Source organism: Artibeus jamaicensis, unplaced genomic scaffold (genome assembly GCF_021234435.1).
Source record: "Artibeus jamaicensis isolate MK-2021 breed Jamaican fruit bat unplaced genomic scaffold, CSHL_Jam_final contig_484, whole genome shotgun sequence".
NCBI lineage: Eukaryota > Metazoa > Chordata > Mammalia > Chiroptera > Phyllostomidae > Artibeus > Artibeus jamaicensis.
The window spans coordinates 12,188,621-12,216,347 of record NW_026521859.1 but is presented as its reverse complement, the minus strand read 5'-3'; the positions used below and the strand labels follow the sequence as shown (position 1 = coordinate 12,216,347).

The window sequence follows — 27,727 nt, the reverse complement described above, 5'->3', positions numbered from 1 at the left end:
GGCAAAGGACTAGCTAGGCACCCAACCCCAATGGACTGATTAATTTTAGCAGAGTTTAGGGCCCTCTAATTTCAAAGTTCTTGGTATTATTTTAGTGTTTTTGTTTTATTTGGGGTAATGGGTGGTTTGTAGTGCCCAGACTTCTAGCCTTTTTGAAGTTATCTCGCATAAAAAAATAACAGTATTTGCTAGGCTCACTGGGAAGAACTGGAGGGGATTAGGGTCTGGGATAAGGCTGCTCACAGCTGGAGCTTATCAGCCGAGAGGCGTGGCCACCCCAGTCACCCCAGGGCCCAGAGCAGCCGCATTTCACAGCAGATGGCTCGGAAGGCTCGGAAGCTCCTCGTCAGCCAACTGTCTTACCCACTATGCAAAGAAGCTGGAGACAGGCTCCAGGAGGCGGGACAGCCTGTCAGGGTTTAATGGGCGGCAGATGATACTCGGAATTAGGAGAGGATTGAATGGTTTCCATGGCAGATTAGGGAGAACTCCCACATCTTTCTATCCACACTTGGTGCAGACACCCAGCAGGAAATGATGAAGACAAGATGAAGAAACTGCTCCATTAGGCCACTGGTTAAATGATGGATTTCTTCCCCTTTGTGTCTATTTTGTTTCTGCCCAGTTCCATGGTGGCCTGTGTGCTGAGAGCAATGCACAGGCAAACTTCCTGGGCTTGCTGTGCTCAGATGAGTGGCTTCTGAGGCCTCTGCACTGAGATGACATCCGGGAGGCCAGTGCATGAAGGGGCAGGGTGAGCCAGGCAAACGATGGTGGGGCCAGGATGCCCATGGACTGCAAAAGGTATTACCAGGTCCCCAAACCCACTCACATACTTAGGACCTACCTATGCAGTGTCTGCTCACAGCACCAAGGACATATACCAATGATTAATAATCAAGGGGCCACCTCTGAAAGGGAGAACCAGGCAGATTCATCGAGACTCTCAGAATGGACAGGGTTGCAAGTTAATGGAAATAAAAACACCTACTTCACTTTCATTTGTCATCTCTTAGGCTCCCCGACCTGTTTCCTTCTCTCTCATGATTCTCAGTCCATTCACCCCTCAAAGGCGTTTTCTCCCTCCCTTTCACTGGAGAAGCTGTCACTAATCTGCATCCTCAGGAGACACACTTGTGTCTGTGTACATGTATACATGTATCTACCAGTCTCCCTGCTCTGTGTGGTCCTTTGTTCAGTAACTGCCTCCACCTCAGACCCCACACAGCAGGGGGCAAGACTCTGTCTATGTGTCATGGTCACTGTTTCATCTTAGTGCTTGGCATAGTCCTTGTACACAGTAAGTGCTCAATAAATGTTAGATAAGTGAATAATAACAGCCTCTAGGGCGTGCCGGGCATTTGCCTACGTATACTATCTTGAATCTTCACAAAAACACTGCAAAGGATGAAGCGCAAGCCCCATTCTACAGGAGAGAAAATGCAGGTTGCTGAAGGCCAAGGGCACAAGTTAGATCTGAATCCACACTACTGGTTCTGAAGCCGAGGGGCTGCTGAGCATTGTTGCCTCTGCACTGTACCCTCTGTGGCTTTCCCCAGATGCACAGCTCTCACTGCTACATGGGCAGGTGCGGTCCAGTACTGCCCAGCTCCTGGCATACCCATGTGGGGCAGCCCATAAAGACAAACGCCTAACAGTGCCCAGTCAACAGACAGAGTGGCCCCATCAGCCACGCCCAGGAAACCTGGAGATCAAAAGCGATGATTAGGACCAAATCAGCACTATTATTAAAATGCAACACGACCAAACATGCAAACAGCCCACTCTCAGGAAGCAACAGGGCACGGAGCTGCTGGGACCTACCGGCATAGTGGTAATTTGCTAAAGGATGACATTTTAACCTGACTGGCTTCCGCAGCAGCAGCATTTCCAGAGCAGCCTGTAGACCCATGGGAGAGAAAAGGCGAGAGTCAGTAATGGGTCTGTGTGTCCATGGGCGACCATCTACCCAATGGGGCAAGGGGGTTGGCACTACAGAATGTGGGGATCAGGGCACTACAATGAAAACCAGAGGGAGAGTCCCCCAGTTAGGGGTTCTTTTCCAGTCAGCACCCAGCAGGGCTCTAACCTTCCCTCAGCCCATGCTTGCAGCCAGCTGGTCATGCCCAAGACCTCACTTCCCGCTCCGTGAGGCCCCAGCCTCACAGAGATGGTGGGACCGCCTCCAAAAGGAGGCTGAGTCTCTGGGGAAGGATTGTGAGGAAGTGAGTGGGTGATCTATAACTGTTTTTGCAGGAAAATCAGCTCTTTCATTACAACTGATCAAGAACAGCTGTATCAGTGGTAACTGTACTAGACACTGCCCTCACAGAGAGCCTGGCTAAATACACTCTTTCAAATCTGCCTTCTTCAGCCCTGTTGACCTTTGAAAGAAAATGCTGCAGGTAGAATTGAGCAGTGGGTGGTTTATGGGCAGAGAATCTTGCTACTCCAAGTGTGGTCCACAGGCCAGCACACAAGCATCCCTGGGAGATGGTTGGAAAGGCAGAACCTTGGGCCTCACCCCCAGAACTGCTGAATAAGACCCCGCATTTTAACAAGATTCCCTGAGTGATTTGTGCACATTTAAAAGTTTGAGACCTCCTGCCCTTCAACACTAATCTGAAAGGGTTAAGGGGAGTTCTCCAACTTTCTAGAAAAGGACATCAATAACCTCCTGAAGGTAGTACTGGCACGTTTGCTTACTTTCACATTTCCATGAAAGCAAAAAGCAAGGATGCTAGATCTGGTACAAGAATCATATGTTTACTAAAGGGGAAACTGAGGTTAGTGCTTGAGTGACCTTGCCTGGGGCCCAGATTGGGCAAACAAATGGTTAGCTCTGATTCTGGGAAGATGGCACCAAAGTTTAACCAAAGAACTGTGTCGAAGGTGGAAGAATGAAGCAAACGCTTCATTTCGGTTAAGGGAGAAGATGGTTTTGTGAACATCGACTCTGGCTGATCTCCAAAATGGGGAAGAGTAATCAGCAGAGTACGAGAGGTTAGTTTAGGCTGAGACTTGTCTCAGTAAGACCTACCTCCTTCACTGGAGAGGTTTTATGATATGAAATACAAGAGTGTTGAAAAAAACTCTGGTTTTCTACAACAGAGGTGCCCATAATTATTACTCAGATGCATAAACAGAAGTCCCACTGGAGGTTTTCCTGCAAGTGTTTAAATCCTGACTTACTGAGATTTGTGGACTGGACATCATCTTATGAATTAGTTGCATGGTACATGGGACAACACAGAATCTTGGGAAAATACTTTTCAGAATTCTGACATGAAAAACATGAACTGTGAAGACTACCTTTTAGGATTCCTTACCATCACATCACCTTTGGCCTCGAAGAGACAGTGCAAAGCAAATTCAGAATTGGTCCCTCCACCTGGCAATGCACTTGAACAGCACAAATTCAGGAGATGCTCCACTGAGGGGAACAAGAAGCCACTGCATCAGAGAGCTCAGCATCATGGAAAAACACCCAGATCCAAAAGCCAGAGATCCCTGTGGGAGAATCAAGCCTTCCCTGCCCATATGCCAATACCTCTTTGTTGTAGGTCATGGTTTTCCAACTCTGGCCAGGGCTTCCAGACTAGTGTGGCCTTGTGTGCGTCCTGGGCCACGGCAGAGACATCCTGGAGTTCTGGGATCTCAGCTTGGAATCTCAAGCCAATGTTGATGCGCCTTTAATGACAAGAGAAAAAAAACAACAGTGTGATCTTCAATCGAAGCCAAGGGCAACTGTCAAGAACTTAAAACAGAAGAAAACCAGTTCCTTCTGCAAGAAGAATGCAGGGGCATTTCCTCGCAGAGTGATCCTAAGATTCCAAGCATGGCCTTTCACTGGGATAAGGAACAGCTTTAAGACTGGGGAGAGATGCTGTGGGGAGCAAGGGAGAAGTCAGCCTGGGGCTCCATCGCTCTCTCCAACTCAGAGAGGGAGAGCACTACTTCCAAGGGTACAGCTGCCCAGAGCATAGCTGGTGATGCCATTTAACCAAGAAAAATGGGACAAATACACAGTGCTTATTTCATTTATCTCTTTAGACTACTTTCACATAAATCATCTCATCTGAACCTATCAAGCACCTGTGATGTAATCAAGGAAGTGATAATTATTTCCATTTAATAGATGAATTCACTAGCCCTGGCTGGTAAGGCTCCATTGGTTAGTGTCGTCCCATAGACTGAATAGAAAGGTAATGGGTTCAATTTCTGCCTGGGCAGCGTACAAGGCAGCAACTAATTGATGTTTCTCTGTCACATCAATGTTTCTGTTCCTCTCTCTTTATCTCTATAAAAGCAATGAAAAAAACATCCTTGGATGAGGATTAAAAAACAAAGGTAAATTAGCTCAAGCCTAAAAAGGTTAAGATCAAGCAGCACAATGGTGCTGGAACTCAGGTTTTCTGAGTCCCGACTTGATCTACTCACTGCTCTACCACAGGGCCTCCTTCTGCGCTTATCCATGAAAATAGCCCCCTTTCTCTTCCATTATACCTCCACCACCCACTCACTACTCAACAAGCCCATTTGGAGGACCGGCCAAGAATCTTAGAGGGGGGATGGAGGAGGCAAGGACATTTGGAAGCAGCTTTGTGGAGAACTGGGCACCATGAGAGATGCCTCGGAGTCACTGGGGACGTGGAAGCCGGGGATGTAGGTTCTCTGAGTCCAGGGCTTCATGCTTTACTATGTATGCATTTAGTCTTTGGCAAAGGCCTCGAAACACTGGTAATTACAGAGAAAGAGCAACACTCAAGAAAAGTCATGATCCTCCAACTTTCCCCTCACTGGCCCCAGGAGTACTAACTCCACTTTTCAAAGCTCCACATCCCTTCCCTCAGTTGAAGCTTCTGTTGTAAATAATAATTAGCTTTTCCTTACGGTTCAACATCAATGGTCTGCTCTCCAGGCCCGGGGGTGACAGTCACATTGCTGCCATCGATGCTGTCTGAAGCACAAAAACCAGAGGTCACTTGTCAACAAGGAAAGGGCACTGAAGACACTAAAGCAAAGAACAGTTACCCACACGGTCACAACAGGGCCCTCTCCCACGCAACCAACCGATGCGGGAGTCACTCCCAACAGTCTCCAAGGAGCTGGACGGGGCGCAGTGCCGCCTGGCTTAGGGGGCTACTCCTTCTCACGCAGGGTAAGCGCAGGCAGCTGCCCGGCTCTGGTCTGCGGAGTTGTGCTGTTTCCACGAAACTGTTCCCAGAAAGAGATCCTGGCCGCAGGCCTCGCCAGCCCTGATCTTTACACAGCCTGCTAAATGTGGAGGCCTGGTCTCGCCCATCATCCCTGGTCCTGACTTAGACACCTCCTTCCGCGATGATCCCGAACGCAGTCTCCTTTGCACACCTCAGCTGTCTCCTCATCCCAGAGCGGTCGTAATGACCGACCTCTCCCGGCCCACCCCCGCTAGGCTGCGATTCCCCGAGGACAAGTATTTTATGCCCTGTGAGGACTTCTGCACCTAGCACCGTGCCTGACACAGAGAGCAAACGTGCCGCACAGCAGACTCGCCAAGTCTGCGGCATAAACGCGAGCCTTCCCAGGGCAACGCCCGGCAGACACGGGGTGAGACCCCCGGGGTCCCTGAGGAGGGGCAGGGGGTGACTCACTGGAGCGACACAGCAGCACGCGCGGCGTGGGCGTCAGGGGCGTGAGGGGCAGCTGGGGGTGCGCGCCGGGGCCCTGGCCCGCGAGGAGGACATTGCTGAAGAGCCCGGAACCCTGGCGCACCGGGCTCAGCATGGGCGGGGGCGTGTAGGCGGGCAGCTCGTGGGCGGGGTCCAGCAGCAGGTGGTCCCCCAGCACTCGCGGGGAGCGCAGCTGGCTCTGGTACAGGGTGGCGCCCGAGTAGGGGGCGGGGCTGGGGGTGTAGGAGGGCGGGGGCGGGATGAAGAGCGGCTCGGGCCGGTGCCGGAACTTCTTCCTCTCCTTCTCCGGTGCGGGCCTGAGCGGCTCCTCAGCTTTGGCCACGCCGGGCTGGTGCTTCCGGGGAGTTTCCTGGAACGGGAGAGCGACCCGGTTCAAACGCCTGCCCCACAGACCGAGTCCACGGGCTGAGGGGAGAGGAGCTTCTGCTCAGACGGGGACCCCCGTCCATGTGTCTGACCCCAGCATCCTCTCGTAAAAAAACAGCCTCGTTCCCTTTCAGACAAGGCAAGTTCTGGTGGCTTGACAAGGAGCAACCTTTGGTTTTGAAGAAAATCCCTGATGTTTGGAGAGAGAGAGAGGGGCGGTAGGAAGAGTGAGTGGGCAAGAAAGAATAAATTCACATTCTTTATTGCTTATCGCGGCATTCCTATCTAACGTGTGGAATCCGGCTGAGCGGGCCCTTCACTTCCCCGCTGCTCCCTGAGGGCAGACACGGGGGACAGTTAACGCGGGCTCTGAGAAGGGGACACAGTGATCCACTGACAGGAGCCGGGCAGGGGCTGTGGGGCAGGAAGCGGGGGCAGGAACAGCCAAGGCTCCCAGGGCCAGGGACCCGCCCCGGGCTCTCCTTCCAGGTAACTTTGGGGCCGAGGGAGCGCCATCTGTGATCTTTAAGGCCCATTTCGTGTACTGCCCCAAGAATGTCCGCGGTTCACCGCCCCCTCAGCACCCCTCACTACTGCTCCCAGCACGGGGCGCTCATCTGTAGCAAGCCCGCCTCCTCCACGGGCTTCCTGTCAGCAGGGGAAGTTTATTTTGTGGCAGCGGAACGAGGCCTAGTCTGGAAGGTCTGCCGCATGGATACATATATAGTAATAAGTAAACATATGCACATAAGTAGATTAGCAGGGCATGCCAACGCTGAACAAACAGACTGGGGTTGTGTGCCAGCCTCAGCCCAGAAAAACCAAGAGCTGGGTGTGGCTGGACTGGCAGCGGTGAAGGTTGGGAGAGACGGTGGAGATACCTGCAGAAAGGTTGGGGCTGTCTGTGGCACCCTCCCAGGCCCTGCAGGCCAGTGCCTGTCCCAGCTGCAACCCCTGCCAATTCCTGAGCCCAGGGTGGTGCCTGAGTAGAAGGCAGCAAGGGATGATGGGAAGGGCTGGCCTTGGTCATGTGACCAACTGCCTCCAGGTCATGTGACCTGCCCCAGTGCCCTAGTTCTGGCTGCTCGCCCTCAGGGGCTCTGGTGCTGACTTTAGCACTTTAAGCTTCACCCTCCTTGTCTCTCTGGGCTCCATTGCCTTCTGGTGCCCTTCCGGCCACTGGGTGGGTGGGGGGGCAGTCTAGGGAAGTAGGGCGGTGGGAAAAGGAGCCTCTGGGGGCTCCCCTTAGGCCAGAGCACCCCAACCTGCCTCCTCTTCCCAACCGAGAGCTCTTCGAGGCCTCCGGTGGAGGCTGAGAGAGGCCATTGAGTAGAATGCGGAGAGGATGACTATGGGTGAGCAACCCTAAAACTTTACACCCGGTTCCTGGTAACTAACGAGATCATCTGGGCACATGCAGACCCTCGCATGTGACTTCAATCCTGCTCCAGAATCCAGACCTCTCTCTGATCACAGAACCAAAGGCCCCTTTTGGGCTCCTTTACTTGAGCCTTTGGTCCCGTTCTCCTGGCAAGGCCTTGAGACCCTGAGTCAGAGAAGCCACTGAGAATGTAAGACCTTGATGGTACTTGAGAGGAAGCATTTACGAGGTTCCACCCCACCAAGTTATTTGGACTCTGGAAGCAGGGTCACCCACTGAGAAGTTTCAAAAGCTCTCCAGTGAGTCCAACCCCTGAAGGTCAGGGGAGAAACGGAGCCTCTGAGAGGGGGAGGGTCTCAGCTGCCCGCATTGCAGATGGCTCGGAGCAGAGTTGGGACTAGAACTCAGGGCTCTTCCCTGGACATTTTAATTTCTTTATGTAAAATGTCAGGGCCTTGCTCACATTTACTCAGTCCCACCTACATGCTTATCTCCCCACTTACAATGTCTTTCTTCCCTTTTCCACAAAGCCAAGTTCATCTCTGCCTTCAAAACCCTGTTCAGAACTCCCCTTGAGATGATCTGAGCAAACTCCCACCACACCCCCTCGCCTCTGCCTAGTCCCCAATCACTCCAGCTACCTAGGTATATTCACCGCCAGCCACACCCAGGGCTGCCCTGTTTCTCATCTGCCCGGGACTTTATCCCAGTCTTGAGCTGGGGCAGGTGTGCCGCCTGGGGCTCTGACTCCTGTGTGACTAGGAACCCTACTGTCTGCACCTCAGGCTGAGAGTTCTACAAGGGTAGAAATAGTGCCTCTCCCACCAAATCAGGAACTTCCCTGGGCAAAGAGGGAGCCTGGCTCTGTCACGTCATCTCCCTGCCTGTTGCTGGCCTTGAGTCCTGCCAGCTACGAGACTCTCCATCCCAGCATTCTCTGTCAATCTCCTTTTCTGAGGCTTTGATATTACAGAGAACCCAAAAGGCTCTTTCTGGACTTTTCTAGTTCTCTTCCTTATCCTCCCTACCCTTATCCTGGCCAACCCCAGCCTCATGTCTACTGGAATCCCAGAAACTCTGTTCCCTAAGGACAAATATGACCCAGCAACCATTTGTCAGGAGGGGACAAATCTGATGTGGTCAGTCACATGGCTTACAGACTCTGGGGAGAGAGACAAATTGAGAGGCAGAGAAATCTCTGCCCCAGAACCATGCTGAACTGCTTGGATGAAGCACTTGAAATTTGAAAAAGAGAACTTCACAGTGAGTGGGAAAAAACAAATCTCTTTGCTTTCCCAATGCTGGGGGGTGGGGGTGGAGTGGGGGTGGGGGTGATGGCTGCCTCTCGGTGGAATTACTTTGGGGACCATAGCAAATTAGGCCCTCCAAAGGCATTCATACAGGTATGATACTGCAAATGTTAAGCATCTGGTAAGACTGACTATCCAAACAGATGCCAGGCCTGCTGCCTGAAGGCCCTGCTGTGCCATCTTTAACTGAAGGTTTGGGGGAGGTCTGGAGCTCCTGGAGGAGGGGCCAGGGCCCTGGGCAATAGCTATCCGTTATCTGAGACAGTACTTGCATATTTTAATACTGTGGTTACCAGCTGAGTTATCTCGTGTTTCAATCCGGGAACACCTCAGGTCTCTTAAGCTCTAACCCAGACCATCAGCCTGGTGGAATAACAGGTGTTCCCGGGTATCGGGCAGGGTGGGCAAGGATGGGATTCCCAAGGCCTTGGGGGCTCAGTCCTGAGAGACCTACCCATGTCTGAGCTCAGGCCAGTGATCCTGGAAGATCATTCCCCATCTCCAAGAAAGGAAAGGGATGTTCCCACCCCAGACACGAGGGGCAGAGCAGCAACTCACAGCAGGCGTGCAGGGGACAGCCCCTTGGGGTGAGTGTGGGGGAGAGAGGGTCATCCTCACGAGTACGGGCATCTCGTCGTCCGACATCGAGCTGGCTGGCTTGTCTCTGGCAGAGGGGGCGGCAACGACGCTGTTGGCGAAGCTCTTAGAGCTGGGCTTGGGCACGAGAAGCTTGACAGGGACAGACACGGGCATGACCATAGGCGTGAGGCTTTCTGCCTCAGGAGGGAGCTGCGGTGGCAGTGGAGGCGGCAGTGGCTGGGGCTGCGGTGGTGGGGCCTTCTCTCCTTCCTCCTACACAGACAATAAAGGCTTTGATCCTGGGCTGAGAGCAGCTCTCACAGGGGGATGCACTCTGAGAGGTTCCAGGACATCATGCACGGGAGATAGAGGACCCCTGCAGGGCGGTTTCCTTCCTGCAGCCCCGCGTGCCTCGGCTCAACTGATGTAAGTTGGCCGTGAAAAGGGCCATGCATTCTCTCTAGTTAACATTTAAAAAATCATGACCATGTATCACCTGTATATTAAAACACATATGAAAAGAATTTTTTGTGGCTGTCATTTGAAGAAAAGGATGTGGTCTTGTAATCAGGTGAAAAAAAAAGCTCTTGTGTAGGACCTTTTAATTCTATGTTTACATCTGTTAAATGGAAGACAAAGCTTTTGTCTGGCATGGTCAGGAGATGAAGTGACCGGGTAATCCAAATTTTTGTGAAGAGAGAGTTAATCCCACAGACTTAAACTATTATCAGTGATACTCAGAGAATTGAGAAAGTTTTTTGAATTTTAATCTAACTCTAAAAGCACATGGACATAGTTCCCAACGTGGATAGCCTACACGGATAATCCTGAGGATATTCGAAGATCTTTGGATGCTAGAGTCTAACACTAGAGCTCTGGTGAGCAGAAGATGCTGGCTGACAGCCTGATGGTCACATGCTGGCCTTCACCTACTGATACGGAAGGTCCAAGTGGCCTTGGTCTTGGCTGCTTCAAGCAGCAGAAATGAAAAGTAATATTACACCTACATGTTTTCTTGGCTGTCTGATCCAGGACGTGGGGAGGCTGGTACTGCCTAAAAGGATTTCCGGCACTTCCATTTCTGACTGTTGTTCACGAGGCCAGTGGAAGTGGGGACTGTTTGACCTGACCGGCTCCCAGCGTCAAAGCTGAAGCATTCCGTCAGGAAAGGACAGTGCCTCCCCAGGAGCCCGCATGGGGTTCACCTCACACTATGTCAGATGGCAGCAAAGCAAAGCAAGCAGCACAAGGCCTGGGGAGAAGGGGGTGGGGGTGGGGGAGGGCTGGCTCCGACTAACCTGTTTGAGGCTGGGGGAGGCCCTCATTCCCCCATGGGACCGCATGTGGCCATTCAGGGCGGGCAGGCTCTTGAACTCCTTTAGGCAGATGGAGCATGTCAGCTTGTTCTTGGCATCAATCTGCTCTCCAAACACTCCTTTCGGTTGGCCGCTGCTCCAGGGTAGGGCCAAATGGAGAAGGCAGGTAAGTTGAAGAAGGGGAACACTGATTTATCTCAAGACCTCACGCCCTACAATGAACCCAGTTTATTCATCCGGTGCTCCACTGTCCATGGTCCCAAAATGGTATCCCCCTAATACCCTCCAGAGAACTAAGCCCAATGTACAGATGGAAAACTGAGGCTTAAGGGCAGGAAAGGGGTTATTCAAAGTTATGCAACAGTTGAACAAAACATCTTTCTTCATTCTAGGCCTTCAGGTGCTAGGTTTTTCCCACCTGTGGTGTATTAACTTTCTAAGGTCAACTTGGGCACACTTCTTCCAGAACCTTCCCTTAGAGATATCTGTCTATGGCCTCTGGTTCAGCTTCCAGACTGCACGTTTTGGAACTTCATCAGATTCTGGCTAAGTTTTTAATTATTTACCATGCCCACAAGGGGAGGAAACAAGTCTGAACTATTCACTGTGGCATTCTCAAAGCTTAGTTATATGCCTGGCACCCAGTAGGTATTCAATAAATACTGAATGTATGGACAGTGGGCAGAACAGAGGCTTCGCTGTTCACTTGAAGTGAAACTTTAAGCTCCGTGAGCCTCAGTTTTTGCATTTGTAAAATAATAATAGCTAACAGTGGTTGAGTGCTCACTATATCTAGGCATGTGGTGGTCATACCCACCCCCACTGGGTTACTTTATTACACATAATTCAGGGTGCCTAGCACTCTGTAAGTGCTCAAACACAAAAGCTACTATTACTATTATTCCTATCAACTTCTTTGAGGAACTGACTTTGAATTTGGAAGTGGATCATGACAGACAACACAGGAATACCTCCCCGTCTCCCATAATGCCAACCAGCCTCCTACCTTGACTCAGGGGACCCTGGCTGGGCTCTGCCATCAGGTAGATGCATCTAATTTTGAACCACGCAGGACACCAAAAGAAAGAAGAAAGAGAGAACAGTGTGTTTTTGAGGGGAGGAGTCCTTGAGCTGGGGAACACTGGGACTGCACTTCCCGCCTGCAGCCTGACACCAGCTGTGCTCACAGCCACTCATGCTCTTAGACACCTGAGACCGCTCTCCCTTGATGGCTCCCTCACCTGGGACCAGCCACAAGTCCGGCAAGACTCAATCCCCCACTGGCTCTTTCCCATTCTCCCAGTCCACCCCCTCTGTATAGACAGGTCCCATTCCCGTGAGAGACACAGAGTAGATTGCTGTATGAAACAGCATCATGCCAGGAGACCTCCTGCTGAAATTCTTTTCTAGCCTTGACCATGTCATTTTCTATCACAAAGGCTCTCAGTTACCACTGGATCTGACCCCCTAACAAACAGAATTGAGAGAAGGGCATCTCTGGCCTTCAACCTCCATCAGAGGCTTCTTTCCATCTAACCTGGTCCTATTCAAGGTCCTCTCCTCCCCTGACTGGGCTGTCATATGAGTGTCATTGGAATATGCCAATGCATAATCAGTATCCAGCACACAGTAGGCTCTTCTTTCATCAAAATACATTTAACAAACAAGCGAGGTTTAATAACTTGGCCTGCAGATTAAGTCTGGCCAACGGACATGTTTTGTTTGGCTAAACTGTTTTTAAAAATCTTACGAATGCCATTAGGTGGCGCATCTGCTCTCCAGGCTACCACAGTCACCACCACTCCCTATTGTCTCATCCCAGGACATTGTACTTACTCACGTTACCTTCCTAGACCCTGTGGGCAACTAAAGTTTTCACCTCTGCAATTACTAGCATACGTCTGCACCCCTTTGGGAGAGTCACAGAGCACACACATTTTAAAGGCACTGAGATGCCCTGTAACATTGCAACATGTTTTAAGAAATCCCAAATTTATTTACCCACAGAACCAACCCACCTCCCAGGATATCTATTATAAACATTCTGTGGAACTGTGGTTCTTAGTGATAGACCTCAGTAAATGCTGTGGTCTTCCTCTCAAATGAGGAACACTTTCACAGGGCATAGCCCGAGTATACAGACCTGTGTGGTCCCCAGGAAACTTGACTCAAGGCCTTAGCAGTACATGCATCATCATTCATGACCTGACACAGCATTATGGCCATTTTCTTAGTGAGATTAGAAGCTCTATGGGCAGAGGACTGAGTCAAAACCGAATCTGTATTCCAGGTGCCTGACATTGACAGTGTCTGGCACATGTAGGTTAAGGTTTGGGAATGAATAAAGAACTAAGAGGTTGAAGGGGTCGGAGAGAGGACTAGGCACTGTACTGACTAAGCCCTTCCTGGCCCTGTGGCTGAGATACCAGGAGGAACTTCCATTGAGACAATACCTGGGGCCACATGGCACTGGGAGACAGCTGCTGGTGCTGAGGTCCCATGTTGTTGAGGTGGATCCCACTGGGGGACAGGAGCGGCCGATGGGGAAGGGCACTGCTGACCCGGTTCAGGTCCAAGCTTGCTGGGTCTCCCATTCCTGTATCGGAAGGCCCCAGGTCCCCGTGGGAGCTCTGCATAGCCTGGACTGGTCTTTCACTTGAATACGTCTTGGGCTGACTGTCCTCACGCTGCTGGTGCTGGGACAGGTGGCTCTGCTGGTAGAGGGGGTGGCTGTAGGGCTGCTGAGGCTCCTGGTAGTAGTACTGGGGCATGGAGCCCAGCTGAATCAGCTGCACAGCGTGTGCCTGCTCCGGGGTGTACTGGTGGGGGTCCCTGTGATAAGAAGGGGGCTGCAGGTGCATCTGTTGCTGCTGCTGCTCTTGCAAGTGTTGCATCATGGGTGGGGACTGATAATACTGAGGTATCTGCATCGAACTCTGCCGCTGTTGCAGCTGCTGTTGCTGCTGCTGCTGCTGCTGAAGCTGCGGTGGGCGAATCTGCAGCTGCGGCTGCATTTCTTGAGTGGATATGCGCTGCTGCCCACCTTGCTGCTGCTGCTGTGGTGAGTAATACTGGTGTTGCTGCATCTGTTGCATGTGCTGGGACAGCATCTGTGGGCCCTGCAGCGGCTGTCCTCCCTGCACTGGCATCTGAGCCAGTGGCTGCTGGTAGTCATAATACAGGTGCCCCTGGCTAGGGTGCTGCCCGACCTGAAGAGCTGGTTTGGACAGCCCACCAGTGAAACCAGGGTGAGGTTGCTGGGGCACCTGCTGGTAGCGGGGAGGGACAGATGGTGCTGGGGGCTCCATGGGTTTCTGGGACAGCAGCTGGCGGAGGGCACTGTCAGGGGCTCCATCCATCACTGCCGACTGGGTGTGCAGCACCTGGGCCATATTGTTGACCTGAATCCGCAGGTTTTGGTTGGCAAACACCTGGGTGAAAGAGTCTAGCTTGTGCAGGACACCGCTGGTAAGCTTCTGGGTCCGGATCTCGCTGGCCTGGGAGTAGGTGTACTGATAGCCGTCGGCAGGTTCAGGCTGGGCTGGTGCCCCCCACATCATGTTTGAGTTGGTCAGGTTGCCACGTAGCTGGACGTGGTTTCCAGGCCCCGTGTGACCACCCCACCCTCCCTGCCTCGAGGTATCCACTTGGCCAAGGTTTTTGGAGCCAACAGGCAAGCCTAGACCATCCCGAGTATCTTGAGGGAAGTGAGGGGAAATGGGTGAGGCCTGAGTGGCTTCCATTCCAGCCCCTGTGACTGTATTCCCATAGTTGTGGTTTAGCCCACCATGGACGCCAAGTGGTGGTTGTTGGTAGAAAAGGTTCTCACCACTGTGGGCCACGTGGTTGGTCTTGTACAGCTGCTGATCCCCCATGGCGCTGGCCTCGGTCGTGAATGTCCAGCCACAAAATCATAAAAAAGGTCAGTGAAACAAGCCCAAAAGGACTGAAACCCTGAGAAGGTGAGAGAAGGCGTCCACACTATTCCACGGCTGACATGTCTGTGAAGGTGGCTGGAGCCAAGCGTCCCTGTTGGCCTGTACCACTCATGCGCAGAGCGGGCGATATTCCAGCCCCACCCGGGTTGAGGTGTGGACCAAACACCACCGTGGTGCAACGATGCCGCTCACACCTGCAGGACAGATGCAGAGAAGGGGAAAGGATTTACCAATGAGCAATTACACCTGCCACAACCAGGTACAGAAATAAATAGAAAGAGGAGACTCGATCAGAGACAGTGTCATTCACATGACACCCTCTGCACTGTTTCTGCACACCCTGACCCTTGCTTTCAAGGCATTCATTACCCAGTGGCGCACGAGTACACTGATTTGTTAATTCGCTGTTTTGCTCACTGATTAATCCCACACATTCTTCTGGGACCCTGCTATTGAAGGCCCGGCACTACTCTAGGACCTGTGGGAGATACGAAGAAGTTTAAGACTTTCATTAATCAATTTATCTGCTCTACAAATACTTATTAGACACCTACTCTGTGTAAGGCACAATGCTAGGAAATGATGAAGGCATGGGCCAGCTCTTGAGGAGCTAACCATTGGAAAAGGTAATGGGTCCATGAATAGGACAATACAAGGAGGAAAGATGCATGTACTAAAAAGATAAAAGTCACAATGTGGGATCTCAGAGTGTGCAGAGCATGTTTCCAGCAGAACAGAATTGGAGACAGTTTCAACAAGGAGTACTGTTCTCGTTAGTCTGCCTGTTAGGTCAACATGGTTACCCGCTTCCTTGTGGTACCTGCTCAGTGAAACATCTGTGCACAGGGTTGACCACCTGGCCAGAGGACTATGATGTGGCCTGGCTGACACTGACACACACACACACACACACACACACACACACACACACACACACACACACACAGGCTGGGCCAGATTCCCTCTCTTAGAAAGATGAACTAGGAAATTTGGAGAGACTGATCTAGTCTGCTTTGAGCCCAAATAGAATCTTTTTTTTTTTTAAGATTAAAAAAATTATTATTTTTAGACACAAGGGGAGAAAGGGAGGGAGAGAAACATCAGTGTGTGGTTGCCTGCTGGGGACCTGGCCCACAATCCAGGATTGTGCCCTGACTGGGAATTGAACTGGCGACCCCTTAGTTCTCAGGCTAGCACCCAATCCACTGAGCCACACCAGCCAGGGCCCAAATAGAGTCTTTTGTGGACTTCAAATGGGTATGCAATGCCCTGGGAGCACACATAGACGGTCCGAGCACTACACTCGCAATTTCTAGACTCTCAACTTCCACAGAAACTCTTTTCTAGAACTGATGGACGATTGGGGTGTGAGCTGTCCTTCTGTACCTGCTGCTTCACAACAGCCCTCCTCCTTCTCAAAAGAAAGGCAAGCCTCTTACCCACTGTGGTCCAAATCTTACCTGTGTTTACTGCCCCAGGGATTAAGCTCCTGGCCATCACACAGGAGGACACTTAGAAAATTGAGAAAGCAAGCAACTCTAATAAATGTGTAGTAAATCTTTTATTGCCTGGTGGGGGGGGTTCCAATCTTTTTTCTTTATCCTTATCCAAGGACTGTGTTTTCATAGCTTTTAGAGAGAGAGGAAGGGAGAGGGGAAAGGAGAGAGAGAAATACTGATGTGAGAGAAAAACACGGATCAGCAGCCTCCCGTACACACCTGGATTGGGAATCAAACCCGCAGCCTTTCAGTGCATGGCATGACACTCCAGCCAAATGAACCGCTGGACCAGGGCTCCAGTTCTTTCTTTCTTCCTTTTTTTTAATTAGGAAGGTCAAACAGAAGTAATTAAAAGAAAACTGCTAGTGATCACTATGTGATTTTTGGCTCATAACTCAGAAGCAGATGAAGAACTGAGTGACCCTGCTCTAATAAAACATTTATTTCTAGGTATGAGTTCACGTGAGTGGGGGTTTTCAGTGGATATAAATGAAAAATGGAAGTGCAGTCGATGCTGATCCTTGTCTTGTGTCTCATGCGATAAATAATATTCTTTCTTGGATAAGTGAACACATGGAAGAAATAGCCCGGGAGCAGCAACATTCTGTTTCTGGACCTGGCTGACAGCTGCAGGAGTGGCTCACTAGGGGGTAACCCAGCCTGGACACCCCGGCCTGGCCACACACAGGTGTGTGTACTGCACGCCAATAAAAATGTACTTTAGCCCTGGCTGGTGTAGCTCAGCGGACTGAGCGCGGGCTGTGAACCAAAGGGTCACCAGTTTGATTCCCAGTCAGGGCACATGCCTGGGTTGCAGGCCAGGTCCCCAGTGGGGGCCAGGTGAGAGGCAACATTGATATTTCTCTCCTCTTTTTCTCCCTCTCCCCAAAATAAATAAAATTTAAAAATGCACCCTATGCCACCGCGGTCTACCCCACTACTGCCTTGTCCAGCTGAGGCCCTTCTTCCGTCACGCTGCCGCCTCTGCCTGCAACACCCCCTTGCTCTCTCCTCACTTGGCCAAGTGCTGCACATTCTTCAAGTGTGACCCCATCCCTTCCCAAAAACGTTCCTGCCCCCAGAATCTGCGGCATTACCTGTTCCCCGTACTTCTGTTAGCTTTCAACACAATTAAATTCAAACTATTTGTGGAATAAAAAAATTATTTAAAAAGACCATCCAGCATCACCATCTCACTCAGATGCATTTTCAATATAATTTTAGTTTTTATGCTTATTAACTATTTATCCCAAACTAGTAATACAATCGTGTTGTTTTGATCAATGGCACACTATTAATAATTGTAATGATAACTCAAACCAGAACACAATTTTAATACTTAGAGCTTTATGATTTCAGGAAATTAAAAAAGTTTTAACTTCATATAAAATTGTTACAGAGAAATATGATAGGGAAACAAATGAAAGTTTTAAGCATGAAACTATATTGCACATATTACATTCAGATAAAATTCCATGGGGGGAGTGAGACAAATAAAATTTCAAGGAGAAAAAGCAACACTGAGCATTAATGAAGAGCATGTTTGTGCATTTTTAAAATGGGTGATGGTAGGCATCAGATTGCTATGGTGTTTAGAGTCTCCTGGATACACTTAAAACAATGATGTAATAGTTTTACATAAAGATATCAATGTTTATAATATACCGGGAATTGCATATTCTACAAATGTATGATTAAAAGTGTAGATGTAAACTTAAAAATGTATGAGGGGCACATAGTTTTCAAAAATCATTTTTGGTGGGCTTTTTTGGGTAGAGAATAAAGTTTTCATTCACTCTCCAAGAAAGGAGAGGGGCATGGTATGGAGAGATACACCAGCCCTTTTGTGGGGGCTTTTAGGCAACAAACTTTGGGGAGCACGACAGTAGTCCCCCTCCAGCTAGCTGAAGGCTAGCCAGAGCTGGTCTCTGACCTTTCTGAACAGCAAAGAGGAGATAGACAAATTTTGAGTGAGGGGTTTGCTTTGGTGGAATGAAGGGTGGATGAAGGGAAGTAGCAGGAAGTTACACGTGAGCTGTGAGTGGCCACTGCAGGCTTCTGAGCAGAGGCCTGAGGATTCCAGGCGTGAGGGTGCTGAGCTTCAGGAGCAGGGAGGCCAAGTCCCCTCGTGCTCACAATGTGGTCCGTAGCACTTGGGCTTGGGAGCTTCAGCCCAGATCTGCTCATCAGAAGCTGCATTTTATCCAGACCACCCAAGTCTCGTGTGTGCATCAAAATTTGAGTAGTGATGTGTTAGCAGGCTCTTGCTGCATCCAAGTCAGACATAATTAAGAGATGAACTTGGATAACAGAGAAATGAAATAAACATCCCCTGTGTGGCCCGTGGGAAGTGACTGTCCACCCTCCAAGCGCCCTGCCCTTCAGGGGCTGACGACTCAGTCTGAGGGGACATCCCTCCTTTCCACACACATGTTCTCTCCCTTGACATCCTTACACACCCCATATAACTTGCTGACATCCAATGACTAACCCCAGCTCAGAGGGGCTGAGGTCCTGATCAGCTGCCTACTCCACACTCCCACTTTCCTGGTTGTAAGCAAACTTGACAACATCTCCTCCAAAATGGATGGTCGTCTGAAGTCTCACCCTGGACTCCTTTGTCCTCCTTAACTGACCACCATGACCTATCAATGCACCTCCCCATATTTCCTTTTTATTAAAAAATGTATTTTTAAAAGTTATTTATTTTCAGAGAGAAAACAGGGACGGGAGGGACAAAGTGAGAGAAACACTGCCATGTGAGAGAAACATCAATTGGTTGCCTCTCACACACCCCCAGTTGGGGACCTGGCCTGCAGCCCAGGCATGTGTCCTGACCAGGAATCAAACTGGCGACCTTTCCATTTGCAGGACGATGCCCACCCCACTGAGCCACACCGGTCAGGGCCCAGATTTCCTTAACTCCAGTCATTTCCCTCCGTTCCACTGCTATCACCCTAGTCCGAGACACCGAATCTGTCTCCTGGACTATTTCAACAGCCTTCCAGCCTGTTTCCCTGTTTTCAGTCTCATCCAGTCTCCAGAGAGCCGCAGCAGAATGAACTTTTGATCAAAACACGACTCTGATCCCCTCACGCCACTGTTTAACACCATTCATGACATCCTAGCTCTCCCAGGTCAAAAATCAAGATCATGAACAAGGCTGACAGGGCTTCGCGAAGTTCGTCCCCAGCCTTGAGACAAATTCCTCTTCCGTTCTTTACTGACTTCCCATCCCTTGCCCGGAGCCATTCTGGTCTTCTCTCATTTCCCTGATCCTCCCACTATAGGAAGTTTGTACAAACTGGTCCCCCCAATTTTGAGAGCTTTCCCTTCTCCCCGCTTCATCTCTCCAAGTCCTGGGCATCCTTCAAATCTCAGCTTAAACTATACTTTCTCAGAAAGTCTACCCTGACCCCCCAACCCCAAGTCTGCACCAAGGGCCTTTCTTGTGTGTTTTCATAAAACCACCCTCCTTCCCTTTGACCACTCTTCTGGTTTGTAATTGTGCCCCCACCAGGGCAAATGTGTGACTAATGGATGTTTCCGTCCTGTGATCCTGTTCCTGAGCCCAGCACACTGTAGCCCCTCCAATGGGGGGGGTGGTGGTGTCATATTTATTAAATGAATAAATCAATGAATGAAAAAATAAGATGGTGATCAAGTGTCCCAGTGAATTGATATAGGTAGAAGGAAAAGACAGTGTGGTTGAGCAGATGTTAAGTTCCCCTGGAGAGTGTTAAGAGTTCATCTTGGTCCTGATGGACAAACGGGGCTTGCAGAGGTGAGAGGGCCGGGAAGGGTACGCCAGAAGAGGGAGCAGTGTGCATGAGGCATGGAGTCAGGTGCAGGGGTCATGCTGAGGCCCTAGTCCTTGTCAGGAACTCACCAACGTCCAGACTGAATTCGTAAAGGAGGGATAAATTGTGGGAGCCTTATAATGATGTCCGGCAGGGTTATCTGGTGGGCATTAGGCCCAGTGACTTCAGAATGCCCTGCCAGGCTTAAACCTTGCCACTTAACCTTTCTTGAAAACCTTGTCACAAAGTCACCTCCTCCAGGCAGAGTAACTTGTTGAAATTCACCAGACTCTGACCACACTGGACTTTGGGTTCCTTCTGTGCCGGTGGGTCAAAGGGAAGCTCAGTAACTTTACTTCTGTCGACATGTCTGCTTTGCTAAGTGCTCCCAAATTGCGGGGCAAGAGGGATTACTTTGTGTTCTGAGCTACAGGAACCATTCTTCATTCATCGATATGTTTAGAACTGGAAAGGTGCTTTATTTTCATGCAGAGAGCATCAGAAAGAGAGAGAGGCGGGTTCCCACAGTGTGGTTCCTGGGCCAGCAGACGCAGCATCACTTGGGAACTAGTCACCCACGCTAATTCTTGGGCCCCAAGCAGACGTGTGGAATGGGAAACTTGCAGGGTGGGGCCCAGCAGTCTGTGCTTTAATGAGCCCTCCTGTCGAGTCTGATGCCCTCCCAAGCTGAAGATAGCCTTAGAAGTCCCCTAGTCTCCCCACATTACAGATGAAGAAACTGAGGCCAGAGATGGAACTGCTGAACCTAGAACAGTGCCTGGCTCACAGTAGTGGGCAATCAAGAACCATATGTTAAATGAAAACGGGAAAAGAACCCCCCTAGAAAGACATAAGGACGTAATGGCAAAGCTGTATGCTATTTATTTTACATTAAATTTATCCATTTTTTGAATAGGTACTATATTCACTCAAAATTCAAAAAGCATAAAGGAATATACAAAAGAGTGAAAGTTAGCCCAGATAAATGCTTAAAAATAAAGTGAAAAGTTTAGAGCAAATTTTTAAAATAAGGGTATATGCGAGAAGTCTTCCTCCCACCCACCCCCAGACTCCCAGCACCCTCTGGGACAATCACTCAGGCTCTTGTCTATTCCAGGGACACTTTATGTTCGTACAAGAATGCTTGTGCAAACCCCCTGTTCCCGCTCCTTCTACACAATTCAGCATCTTGTCAAACGGCTACTTCAAACACAGCAATTTAAAACCTGGAGCCTTCCTGGCGAATTAGTCAATCTCAGAGAACTACTATTATACCCACTCAGGATTCACTTCTTTATTACTTTTCTAATAAAGTAAGTGTTATGCTCATTATGTACGTTTGCCATTGGGAAAGTGGCACCAGGAGCTTTATCATTCATGAAGTAAGTAACAGAACTACTACTTTCACAATTCTTTGGTCAACTCCTCCCTTAGAGCAAGACTCCAGGATTCTGGAGTAGTTTCGAAAAATAAATGCCTCTACAAGCCGAGGGGCCCTCTGCGCTGCCCCTGAAGCCTGACAGTCATACGACCTGCTTCCGTGCCCACCTGCCCTCTGGCCGTCCAGTCATTCCAAGGCTGGGGCAGCATCCTGCCCATCTTGTGTTCCCAGTGACTAGGTCACAGCAGATGCTCAATAAACACTCGCTGAATGGAAATGCTGAGACGGGCAAAAGAGACCCAGAGCAGGCACTTCACCCCCAGGGTCTGACGTGACCAAGGCCTAGAATTTACCACGGTCTGTTGTGGGCAGTGCACTAAAGCGCACAGACCTCCAGCACAGAGAGAGGCTGTCTGCGCAGGGCCAGCTGCTAAGTAGTTCCAGCTTCGCAGGCCACCTGGTCTCTGTCCTGACTGCGCTGGTAGCGGGAAAGCAGCCACAAAGTATAAAGAAATGGGTGTGGCTGTGTTCCAGCACAGCTTGACTTATGGACACAGAAATTTGAATTTTATGTCATTTTCACATGTCAAGAAATATTGTTTCTTCTCTTGATTTTTCTTCATCCATTAAAAAAATGTAAAAACACTTCTTAGCTCACAGGCTGTACAAGAGCAGGCATGGGGTGGATTTGGCCACAGCCAGCTTGCAGTCCCTCTCCCCTCTCTCCACACACCCAGAGGCGCCGGGGGACAGAGCATAGGCTGCTGCTATAGGAGGAGACCGTCCAAGAGAACCGTCCTTTGAATCAGAAAGAGAGAGAGGATGTTGACTTTGGTTGAGGTCTCAGCAGGACTTGTTTGCTTACAATTCATAAGGGGTAACACCCTCCTCCGGACAGACCGCCACCACTTGTTTAAGGAAGAAAAACAAAATGATTTCCCTTTTTCCGACACTGGGCCATCGTTCCGAGACTGTATACATAATTCCCCAAATGACTCAGCTTAGGTTTTAGTCCAGCCTTCCTCCCACGTCTGTCAAAGGACCTGAACTTGGATTTCCCTGGGAGTCTTTCTACTCCAGTTTTCTCCCCAATACCCAAAAGAAGGGAGAAGCCAAGGCACTTCTCCAAGACATGGACTCATAGTTCAGGGTCTCCTATAGAGCAGTGATGCTGTTTTAAATGCTTTGTGATTGGTCTTCTGAATAAAGCCAGTGGGTATTTTACAATCCAGTAACCCGATTACCATGCTGGAGTTCTGCCAATGGTTGCAATGGGCCTGAGGCCTTCGTCCGGCAGAGACGGGCTGACTCTTGTTCCTCATGGCCCCAAGCTGTCTGTTTCGGCTTTCATGCCTATTCTCAGCTGTGGGGGCACCTTCAAGGCTTCCTTTGGGCAGCAAGGGACATTTGTCTCTGCAACCTTCAGTCTCACCCTGTGGCATCAACTGTTCCCTCCAAGCCCTATGGATCAAGAGGGAGACTGACTCACAGTCAGCGAGAACCTGCAAATAGGGGGTTGGACTTTTCTTCCTGTGGACTGAAGAATGGAGCAAGTTCCTGGTCCTCACTGTCACTGTGTTCTCCTCTGGCTAGCAGTAATTCTCTACCCAGGAATTAACATCGTCTTCCTGGGTAACTGCCACACGCCGCTCCTTCTCTCCCTCCCTGGCTGGCATGGAGGATATGGAAGCTGAAGATGTGGGGAGAGAAGACGGGACTGTAGGATCTTGGGTGGCTTCCTGGAGGAGGCAACCATGGTATGAGTAGGCCTCATTGATATATTCCTGGATAGTTTTCCAAGCTACCCTCTTCTACAAGTGGTTGGTAGGGAGATCAGGGATATCGGAACGGACTATGTAACCACGGTTGGTGAGCGGGGCGCTGGAGGTTGACAAGAGGCCTGCAGAGAGAAGCCAAGGCAGGGAGACACCTGAACAATTCACACGTGAGTTCCTGAGCGACCCAAACCTCGGCTACTTCATAATCATGTTTCTGCTAAGGAGGAACTGCTAAGAGAATTTCAGGATCAATCTGCAACCATCCTGAAGCCCTCATTTGTGCCAGATTTGACTGGGTCATGGCCTCTGTCCTCACAGTCCAGAGACCAGCATCTGTGCCCTCTCCCGTCTTTCATACAGACACACTGAGGACCTACTGTGCAAGGCTCTGCCAGGGTGGAGACCCGCAAGCTTGTGTCTTTAAGCTCCCAGTCTGGGGGGTGGAGGTGGGGCTTCCTAAAGATTCTAAGACATTTCACAAAGAAGAGGTAGAGGAGGGCCTTGAAAGGGGCTGGGGTCCCTCCAGCCAGGGACCAGGATGCACAGGGGGCAGACCCTTGTTGTCTGGGACTCTGGGAGGGTCTAGGCCTGGGCCTGCAGGGAGGATTCTCCACTCCTGTCCCCAAGGATTGAGACTCAGGCCTTATGAATCAGCCCTCGGGACTCTGGCCAAAGAAAGGATGCCTATCCCTGAAGCTGACCTGGGCAGGGCAAGGCTGGGTAGGGCAGGGCAGGGCAGGGCAGGGCAGGGCAAGGCAGGGCTGGGCTGGGCTGAAGGAACGGGAGATTTCCCTCTAGTTGCTCTGACGAAGCTCTGGGGAGTGTGTGTGTTGGGGGGCGAAGACACAGGGGAAGGGGCGCTGGTTGGTGGGCAGATCTGGACCCCGTGGCTCCACCCCTGCCATCAGAGTGAATTATAAACAAGAAGACACAAGTCGAGCACCGGAGAGCTATGTTTCTATCACTCAAGCCCACGCTTGGTTGCTGATTTGCTGAGAGGGCCTACAGCCCACTGGCTTCCACTGCAGGTGCATGAGGACAGCAGTGGCCAGCATGTCACAGGGACACCCCAGACGGTAGGGATTCAGTTCCCAAATGGGGCAGCAGGCTTGGCTTGGGCTTGTGGCCTTCAGAGACATCAGACTAAGTAAAAATCAAAAACCCCTGGACACCCAAGGCCTCAGAGTCTCAGAGAAACCAATGCCCCTTCTTTCTGAAAAACAGCTCACAGTTCACTGGGCCACAGTCTGCGATGCCGCCCTGTGTGTGAAATAACTGCACACTGGTGTTTTCCTGCTTGGGGTATCTTTGGTCTCACGTTGTTCTCCTGCCTGTGCTTCAGACGGGGGGTACCCCAGGTTATGACGTCAGACCCCGTAAAGAGCAGCAGCAACACAGGCCTCATCCTCTGGCAATGCCGCAGACCCGAGCTCTTCAAAGATGAGGACGCTTAGACGAGCACCCCCCCAAGGCCTCTAGCTCACAGCTCTGAGACTTTTGGGGGAATCTTGGGAGTCAAAAAACAGACCAGAGGGACGCCCACTGTCTGGGGCTGGAGGGCCTCCAGGAGCACTTCCCTGAGGGCGTGACCTCTCTGAGGGCAGCCTTTCCAATCATACGGAGGAGCTCCTCCTCGTTCAAGGGCCCTGAGGGACCTCACCCACCCCAGGAGCACCTTGAGCAGGCTCCCAGGGACCCCACGAAGCTGCAGAGGGAGGGGAACAAGGAGTGGACAGACCAAGGGAGCCAATGGGGAAGACATCCTGCAAGAGACAAGCCAGTGGAGCTGCTGCTTCGTCAGGAGGGCCTCGCTCCCGATCACAGCGTGCCAAGGCTAAGGAAGACGGTGTGCTTTAATTTACAGATGTGACAGAGAAGCCAAGCAGTTTAGAATGAAGGTGGAAGTGAACATTCCCTCCAAACCCTCTCACCTGACGTCCCTACTGACAGGAGTTTTGGGCGTGTACGGTGGGAGGATCAAGGGGTGGCTTCCGCCCACCAAACGGCACAAGAGGACCTAGGAAAGCAAGAGGGTATCTTGCCCTTTTCTGGGTTTGCTCCCTCCTCTGCTATCCTTTACAACGCCCCTGGGAAGCCCCCAAACCTGGCTGGACTTGGTCCAGGTACATATCCTGTTGGTCATTAGCCTCTATGATCTCACTGTCCCAAATTTTTACCCAAACGGCTTCCTTTTGCTGCTATAAAACCAGAGGGTTGAGGCGATGCACCCACCAGGAGCCCCTGCAGAGAGACTGTGGAGACACCGTGCGGACCAAACCCTCGGGGAAGGCTGCCCACACATGCACTCTTCTATTTGCTGGAAGCACTACTCTGCCAGGCCGGTCAGCCTGGGTGCTGTATATTCAACCAGCACTGGGCTTAAAGCTCTACAGGAAAAGACTTGTGTCTCAATACATCTGTTTTAATGACTCTGCCACCCTTTTCCACTGCGCCACAGCAGAGTTTAAGTCCAAGCAGATTCACTCGATGTTTATGAGATGCATCAAACCAGTTTGTCAAACATCAACGCTGGGCACATGGCTGAAGAGCAGGAACTGAAGGAGCCACGGCCCTTCGCAGGGAGCTGACACGGTCCAGCGCCAAGGCCAGGATGTCCTGACGCTGAGCAGGCGTCCTCCAGCCCTGGGTGCAGATGGAACCCAGGGGGGCGGCCTGCCGTCGGGGTCGGGGGCAGCGGGAGAGGCATGAGCACTCTGCTGAGGAGCTGGACTAAGACGCTGCTGAGCAAGTGGGAAGGAAGAGGGATAATGACCCCTCTGCCACGGGCACTAACCTCAGGGCAGGCTCGGCGCCAAGGCCTTCACGGCAGGTGGGAATGTGCAAGCATCGTGCCTTACTGCCTTGCCGACTTGTGATGAACAAGTGTCCCCTTAGGAACCCCTGGGAAAATGTCTTTAGGATATACATCCAGGAGTTCAGAATTCCCTTTCTAACAAGTTGGTTACAGCAGAGATCCATAACATATGACACATATCACTGGTTTATAGACAAATGTGTACACTGCAGTATTATTTGAATAGCCAAAGGTTGAAGACATCCCAAATGTCAATCAATAAGAGACTGGTGGAAGAGTCATGGAATATACACATGATAGAGTAGTATACAGCTGTTAAAAAGAACACAGAAACTATGAGCTGGTATAGAAAGAGTACCAAGGTTAAAATAGAATATATAGCCCTGGCTGGTGTAGCTCAGTGGATGGAGCATGGGCCTGTGAAGCAAAGGGTCGTTGGTTTGATTCTCAGTTGGGGCACACGCCTGGGTTGCAGGCCAGGTCCCCAGTGGGGGACGCGTGAGAGGCAACCACACATTGATGTTTCTCTCCCACTCTTTCTCCTTCCCTTCCCCTCTCTCTAAAAATAGATAAATAAAATATTTTTAAAAAATTAAAAATAGTATATACATATGTAAATAGTTGATTCTCATTATTCATGGTACTTATGTTCTACCAAGTTGTCATGAACACTGAATTAGCAAGCGCTGTACCTCTGCTTCTAGGGAAATACAGGGTTAGGTTCCTATATGCCTCTGGTCGTAACATTTTCTTTTTTTTTTTTTTAAGATTTTATTTATTTATTTTTAGACGGAGGAGAGAGAAAGAGAGGAAGAGAAACATCAATGTGTGGTTGTCTCTCACGTGCCCCCTCAGTGGGGACCTGGCCTGAAACCCAGGCATGTACCTTGACTGGGAATCAAACCAGTGACCCTTTGGTTCAGAGGCTGGTACTCAATCCACTGAGCCACTCCAGCCAGGGCTGGTCATCACACTTCCATCAACCAATCAATACATAATCTTCTTCATGTGTGTTTCTGTTTAAAGACACCTTATCAGATACACATTGTTGATTCATTAACACTGAGCTGTGGCTGACAGCACTGTAACTCCCGTCTGACCGAGGCTTATCTAACACCTATTTTCTCTCCGAGGCTCATCACAGCCTTCCTGCCCTGAAATTCTAGACAGCACGTCAGCACTCTGCCTTGGGGCCATTGGAAACAGCAAAATCATCAACAAAAAGCAGAAAAATATGAAAACAAACAAACAAACAGAAAAAAAAAACCCAGGCACTAAACAGACCGTGAGGAGGACACTCGCTTATGGCGTAGAAGCTGAGACAAGGCGGCAGGTTGGGAGCCTGGACCCCGATTTCTCACTGCTCGGTGCACGCCCACCAGTGGCTGCGAAAGCGCCCCGGGTATTGATTTTGAGGTCACAGATGAATTGCAGAGAGCAGGAGAATTTGCAAATATGGAATCAGTGAATAATGAGGATGGACTATATATTTATAGTTGCTTGTTATGCATAACGAAACCTGGAAAGAACAAGAAACTAGTAATAGCTGTCTCTGGAGAAGGGGTGTCTCAGGGCTGAATGGGAAGGAATAGGAAGGAAACGTCATTTTATAGCTTTTTATATTTTTCTAAATTACTAAACCATGGGAATCTATTGCTTCTTGAAAAAAATATATATACAGCCCTGCCTGATTGGTGTAGCTCAGTGGATTGAATGCTGGCCTATGAAACAAAGGCTCACTGGTTCAATCCCCAGTCAGGGCACAGGCATGGGTTGTGGGCTAGGTCCCCAGCAGGGGGTGCTCAAACGGCAGCTACATGTGGATGTTTCTCTCCTCTTTCTCCACCCCTTCCCCTCTCTAAAAAGAAAATAAATGGTCCAGGCCTTTGATC

At 50.4% G+C, this 27,727-nt stretch overlaps 1 protein-coding gene across 12 annotated transcripts in view; it reads right to left on the bottom strand.

The window, feature by feature from the left end:
* Window positions 1-27,727, bottom strand: part of TRERF1 (transcriptional regulating factor 1) — a 202,754-nt gene that overhangs the window by 23,978 nt on the left and 151,049 nt on the right. For 9 of the 12 annotated variants that reach the window (XM_037154756.2, XM_037154740.2, XM_053668344.1 and 6 more), the window contains 9 exons: window positions 13,078-14,756; window positions 11,631-11,677; window positions 10,607-10,757; window positions 9,288-9,581; window positions 5,634-6,021; window positions 4,894-4,960; window positions 3,551-3,690; window positions 3,330-3,433; window positions 1,825-1,900 (listed from right to left, as the gene is read on the bottom strand). In XM_037154756.2, coding sequence (XP_037010651.2) covers window positions 1,825-1,900; window positions 3,330-3,433; window positions 3,551-3,690; window positions 4,894-4,960; window positions 5,634-6,021; window positions 9,288-9,581; window positions 10,607-10,757; window positions 11,631-11,677; window positions 13,078-14,499 — 2,689 coding nt within the window. In that variant the 5' untranslated portion in view covers window positions 14,500-14,756. The remainder of the gene's footprint in view (window positions 1-1,824; window positions 1,901-3,329; window positions 3,434-3,550; window positions 3,691-4,893; window positions 4,961-5,633; window positions 6,022-9,287; window positions 9,582-10,606; window positions 10,758-11,630; window positions 11,678-13,077; window positions 14,757-27,727) is intronic. The other 3 variants (XM_037154796.2, XM_037154805.2, XM_037154792.2) reach the window with 2 other exon arrangements.